The 6162-nt window shown below is 56.7% G+C and overlaps 1 protein-coding gene across 1 annotated transcript in view; it reads left to right on the top strand.

Moving 5' to 3' along the window:
* The window catches only part of MMP17 (matrix metallopeptidase 17), a 21195-nt gene that overhangs the window by 12190 nt on the left and 2843 nt on the right, over positions 1-6162 (top strand). The window contains exons 7-8 of the mRNA XM_017868818.1: positions 987-1069; positions 1165-1317. Of these exons, the coding sequence (XP_017724307.1) occupies positions 987-1069; positions 1165-1317 (236 nt within the window). The remainder of the gene's footprint in view (positions 1-986; positions 1070-1164; positions 1318-6162) is intronic.

Genomic DNA, 6162 nt, shown 5'->3' on the forward strand with positions numbered 1-6162 from the left:
TAGTTTTTTTTTTTTTTTGGATTTTTAGTAGAGACGGGGTTTCACCCTGTTAGCCAGGATGGTCTCGAACTCCTGACCTCGTGATCCGCCCGTCTCGGCCTCCCAAAGTGCTGGGATGACAGGCTTGAGCCACCGCGCCCGGCCTCCATTTTGTCTTTTCTTAAACCCCTTCTAATACCAGCCCTGCCCTGCCAGGGGCCCCACACAGAAATGACAACTTCAAACAAGGTTTCCTCTCCCCCTCGTCCGTGTCAGCTGCTGCCACGTGACTAGCGGCCCAGCTTGATGAACGTTTCATCAAGCCCATGGATTCCCAGTGTCAGGAAGTCAGACGGGGCCCGCGAGTGTCTGGCCTGTGCCCCCAGTGGCAGAGACGTTCACTGCCTGGGCTCACATCTGGGGCTAGGACTGGGCCCAACTGGGACGGCCATTGGGGCTGCTCCACGAGGCATGACCCTCCCACGGCAACTGGATTCTGAGTGAAGTTGTCCTGAGAGCTGGTGTTGCCAGAGGCCGGTAGAAGCCGTGACCTTGTGTCACCCAGCCTCGGATGTCACGTGTGACCCTACCGGTGAAAGCTGCGAAGGAGCCAGGCTCTGTGTTGCGAGTTATCTCTCGGTGGACATGCACCTTGTCCCTGATCTTCTGTTGTTACAGCCATGTGGCTGTGAACACGCTTCTTGTAGGACCGAGTTCTAGGCCTGGGCTTGGGGTCCTGTGGCGTGGGTGTTTGGCACTAGGCCCTGGGTGCCACACCAGTCTCCACCCTGCGGTCCTGCCCTCCCCGCAGTTCCTGGCGCTCCGTATGCTCTGAGCGTAGATCCTGCTTCCCGCCCCCCAGTGAAGCGGTGGACAGGCACCCCCGTTTTAATTCGCCTTTCTCTTCAAGAGCAGACCCCCAGGCAGGGATCGGGGCTCCCCACAAGGATGCCTGTCCCACGCTGCTCAGGCCCCGCCTCCCAGCCCACCTGGCTCTCTCCCCGCAGGCCCAGGAAGGACGTGCCCCACAGATGCAGCACTCACTTCGACGCGGTGGCCCAGATCCGGGGTGAAGCTTTCTTCTTCAAAGGTACCCCCAGGGTCCCCATGGCGGTGGGCAGAGAGGCATGGCCCACTGTGGGTGCAGACCCTCTCTGCAGCCCGGCCCTCTCCCTGTGTCCCCAGGCAAGTACTTCTGGCGGCTGACTCGGGACCGGCACCTGGTGTCCCTGCAGCCGGCACAGATGCACCGCTTCTGGCGGGGCCTGCCGCTGCACCTGGACAGCGTGGACGCCGTGTATGAGCGCACCAGCGACCACAAGATCGTCTTCTTCAAAGGTGGGTGGGCCTCCTCCCCGCACTCTGGGCCTCCCGGGCCCTCTGCCCGCCTCACAGAGGGGGTCCAGCCTGCATCCCGCTGCGTGTAAGCCCCACGTCTACCCAGAGGCTGGTCAAGCACAGAGTGGCTGGTTTGCTTGTGCACTCAGCAGGCATATACTGAGCACCTACTGTATGCCCCATCCTGAGGTAGCCACTGCAGGCACACAGAGCGTGAAATGATGGAAAGCCTTGCTGTCGTTCTAGTCGGGGTACAGTCCACCCACAAGTCAGGAGGAGCTGATTGTGGTCAGAAATGAAGGGCAGGCTGGGTGCGGTGGCTCACGCCTGTAATCCCAGCACTTTGGGAGGCTGAGGCGGGCGGATCACGAGGTCAGGAGATTGAGACCATCCTGGCTAAGATGGTGAGACCCCGTCTCTACTAAAAAATATAAAAAATTAGCCAGGCATAGTGGCAGGCGCCTGTAGTCCCAGCTACTCAGGAGGCTGAGGCAGGAGAATCGCTTGAACCCGGGAGGCGGAGCTTGCAGTGAGCCGAGATCGCACCACTGCACTCCGGCCTGGGCGACAGAGCGAGACTCCGCCTCAAAAAAGAAAGAAAGAAATGAAGGGCAATGGGAAAAGGTGTCCTTAAGGAGATGCTGTACAAGCGGAAACTAGGGAACGGTGTTCCAGCCCAGGGAACGGCCGTGCAAGGCAGGAGGAGTCCTGCTGGATCCCAAGAACCTCAAAGACGGGGCTGCAGCTGGAGCACCGGGGCCTGGAGGAGGCTCGCAACAGAAGCACGAGGGGCCAGGCTGCCGGGGCCGGGCTGCCTCTTCCCGGTCGGCCCCTTTGCCCACCGTTCCAGGAACGACCTCGTGGTGGTGTTGCAGGAAGCACTCCTCTTGCCTTCAAGTCTCCATGAAGGGCAGGAAAAGGAGACAGGAGCAGGGGCAGGCAGGGGTGGCAGTGTTGCAGTACAGAGGCCCCCATGCTGGGCTGAAACAGCCGGAGTTGCCCTCACTGTCTGGAGGTCACAAGTCTGAAATCAAGGGGTAGGCAGGGTGGGTCTCCTCTGGAGGCTGTCCCAGGCCTCTCCCACGTCCAGTGTCGCCCTCAGCCACGTCCCTCCTGCCACCGCCGCTGGCTTCACACCAGGCTGTCTCCTCCGTCTCCCGTCTTCTCTTATAAGGAAGCCAGGCCTTGATTCAGGTCCCCTAATCTCGTTTGTTTTTCATGGTTTTTTTTGTTTTGTTTTGTTTTGTTTTTTGCAGACAGAGTCTCACTCTGTTGCCCAGGCTGGAGTGCAGTGATGTGATCTCGGCTCACTGCAACCTAAACCTCTCGGGTTGCAATTCTCCTGCCTCAGCCTCCCAAGTAGCTGGGATTACAGGTGCCCACCACCATGCCTGGCTAATTTTTGTATTTTTAGTGGAGACAGGGTTTCACCATGTTGGCCAGGCTGGTCTCGAACTCCTGACTTCAGGTGATCCACCCGCCTCGGTGTCCCAAAGTGCTGGGATTACAGATGTGAGCCACTGTGCCCGGCCTGCCTAATCCCATCTTAACTCATCTTAACTCATCTTAACTAACACAGCTGCAAAGACCCCCTTTCCAAGTAAGGTCACGTCTTAAGATTCTGGGTGGATGTGAGTTTGGGGTACGTCATTCAATCCAGTGTGGCAGCCACTCGCACAGTCACAGGTGGAACCCTGTTTCCTGGTGGAGGTAAAGGGTGTTCTGCGTGTCTCCAGGGGAACCGCTTCCTGTCGCTCCATCGCCTGCCCAGCCCTTAGCATTTGACTCGGTCGCCCCCGTCACTTGGGAGCCCTCAGGTGACTGTTCCTGGAGGCCTGGTCCCTCCTGAAGGGACAGAGACTGCAGATACCTGGGGGGCTGCGGCAGGAGGACCGCTTGAGCCAGGAGATCAAAGCTGCACTGCACTGCAGCCTGGGCAACAGAGCAAGACCTTGTCTGAAAAAAAAAAAAAGTCCCCAAAGACAGTACCTGGACTAAAAAAGAAAAACGAAAAAAAAAAAAAGAATGACTTGCAAACGTCATGACACATTGCTCCTCACCTCCCCCAGGTGACCTTGAGGAAGGTCCCAGGGTGCCCCGTAGAGCCTTCCCGAGCAGGGTCCTGTCACGTGCGGCTCCCCTGCCTTGCATGGGTTAGAAGTATTCAGGCCGCTTCCCCCAGGTGGAACTGTCTGGTCTGGCGTCTCCTCCGGATCAGGTTCTGGTTTGGCACATCTGGCAGGCATATCACCGAGGGCATGTGTTCTGAGCCCCGAGCCGCCCTGCCTGGTGCTGTTCGCTGTGGTCACCTGGATGTGTGTCTGCAGGTTTCTCTTGAGAACGTGTGGGTCTCTTGCCACCGCCTGTCCCACCCCTGCGTCCCCTCTGTCCCCTGCACCCCCTGCCGCTGCCTGGTTTCGTAACAGGCGCACCTGTCCTGGTTCCTACTCAGCCGTAGCAGGGCAGGGCCCATTGGTCATCCCGTCATCTCCTTAATACCTCCTCTGCTTACAGACATCACAGCCCTTTCCAGTCTCCAGCACTGGACTTTTTTTGGTCATTTTATATTATTTTTATTTTTAAATTTTATTTTACTTTACTTTTTTGAGACAGAGTCTCACTCTGTCGCCCAGGCTGCAGTACAGTGGCATGATCTCGACTTACTGCAGCCTCGACCTCCCAGGTTCAAGCAGTTCTCTTGCTTTAGGCTCCTGAGTAGCTGCGACTACAGGCACTCACCACCGTGCCTAGCAGATTTTTTGTGTTTTTGGTAGAGACGGGGTTTTACCATGTTGGTCAGACTGGTCTCGAAATCCTGACCTCAGGTGATCCACCCGCCTTGGCCTCCCAGAGTGCTGGGATTACAGGCGTGAGCCACCGCGCCCAGCCCTGTTTTTTTGGTCGTTTTGAATTGTGGATGTGGTAAATACAATTTACCATTTTAACCATTTTTAAGTGCACAGCTCAGTGGCATGAAGCACATTCACGTTGCTGTGCAGCCGTCACCTGCGTCGTCCTCCCGTCCAGAAGATTCCTTTTTTTTTTTTTTTTTTTGAGACGGAGTGTCGCTCTGTCGCCCAGGCTGGAGTGTAGTGGCCGGATCTCAGCTCACTGCAAGCTCCGCCTCCCGGGTTCCCGCCATTCTCCTGCCTCAGCCTCCCGAGTAGCTGGGACTACAGGCGCCGCCACCTCACCCGGCTAGTTTTAGTATTTTTTAGTAGAGACGGGATTTCACCGTGTTAGCCAGGATGGTCTCGATCTCCTGACCTTGTGATCCGCCCGTCTCGGCCTCCCAAAGTGCTGGGATTACAGGCTTGAGCCACCGTGCCCGGCCCCCGTCCGGAAGATTTCCAACTTCCCAAACAAAACGCTGCCCCCGTGAAACACGCATGCCCCTCCCCTCCCCTGCGCACCCCCGCTCCGCTTGCTGTCCCATGGCTCTGAGTGCTCCAGGGACCCCATGTCAGTGGGACGGACAGGATCTGCCCTTCTGTGCCTGGCTCATGTCACTCAGCAGAAGGTCCTCGGGGCTCATGTACAGGGTGGCATGTGGCAGGACTTCCTTCCTGGCTAAGGCTGAGCGTCGTTCCGTGGCATGGACGGACTGCATCTCATTTGCCTGCTCACTTGGGTTTCTTCTACTCTGGGTTCCTGTGAAGGACGCTGCTGTGAGCATGAGTGTGCAAACGTCTCTCCAAGACCCTGCTTTCAGTTCTTTTGGATTTATACCCAGAAGCGGGAATGCTGGATCATGTGGTGATTCTATTTTTGATGTTTTGGGGAGCCTACATCCTGTCTCCCGCAGCGGCTGCACGATTTCACACACCCCCGGCAGCGCCCAGGCTCCGCCATCCCCACATCCTCCCGACACGTGTGACTTTCCATGTACTTGACAGTGGGGGTGAGGGGGCGTCTCATGGTGGTTTTAAGGGCGTTTCTCTAGTGACGTTGACCATCTTCAGGTGCTCAATGCCATCTGTATTTCTGGGTTTTTTTTGTTTTGTTTTTTTCTTGAGACGGAGTCTCGCTGTGTCACCCAGGCTGGAGTGCAATGACGCGATCTCGGCTCACTGCAAGCTCCGCCTCCCGGGTTCCCGCCATTCTCCCGCCTCAGCCTCCGAGTAGCTGGGACTACAGGCGCCCGCCACCGCGCCCGGCTAGTTTTTTGTATTTTAGTAGAGACGGGGTTTCACCGTATTAGCCAGGAGGGCCTCGATCTCCTGACCTCGTGATCCACCCGCCTCGGCCTCCCAAAGTGCTGGGATTACAGGCTTGAGCCACCGCGCCCGGCCGCCATCTGTATTTCTTAGGAGAAATGTGTATTTAACGCAGGGCGCGGTGGCTCACGCCTGTCATCCCAGCACTTTGGGAGGAAGGCGGGCAAATCAGCTGACATCAGGAGTTCGAGACCAGCCTGGCCAACATGGTGAAACCCCATCTCTACTAAAAATACAAAAATTAGCCAGGTGTGGTGGTGGGTGCCTGTAGTCCTCAGCTGCTCAGGAGGCTGAGGCAGGAGAATCACTTGAACCCAGGAGATGGAGGTTGCAGTGAGCTGAGATCGCACCATTGCACTCCAGCCTGAGACAAGAGCGAGCCTGTCTCAAAGGAAAAAAAAAAAAAGACTCACACAGTTAGGCCTTGAAGGAGGTCCTTTCTGGTCTTTTCGGTGAAGATGTTCTAGCCCCTTGTGCAGAAAGAGTGGTCGGCCAGGTGCAGTGGCTCGCACTGGTGATCCCAGCACTTCAGGAGGCTGAGAAGGGAGGATTGTTTGAACCCAGGAGTTTGAGACCAGCCTGGGCAATGTAACAAGATTATTTAAAAAAAAAAAAAAAAAAAAAAAAA

Source organism: Rhinopithecus bieti, unplaced genomic scaffold, assembly GCF_001698545.2.
Source record: "Rhinopithecus bieti isolate Rb0 unplaced genomic scaffold, ASM169854v2 scaffold_4907, whole genome shotgun sequence".
Lineage (NCBI taxonomy): Eukaryota > Metazoa > Chordata > Mammalia > Primates > Cercopithecidae > Rhinopithecus > Rhinopithecus bieti.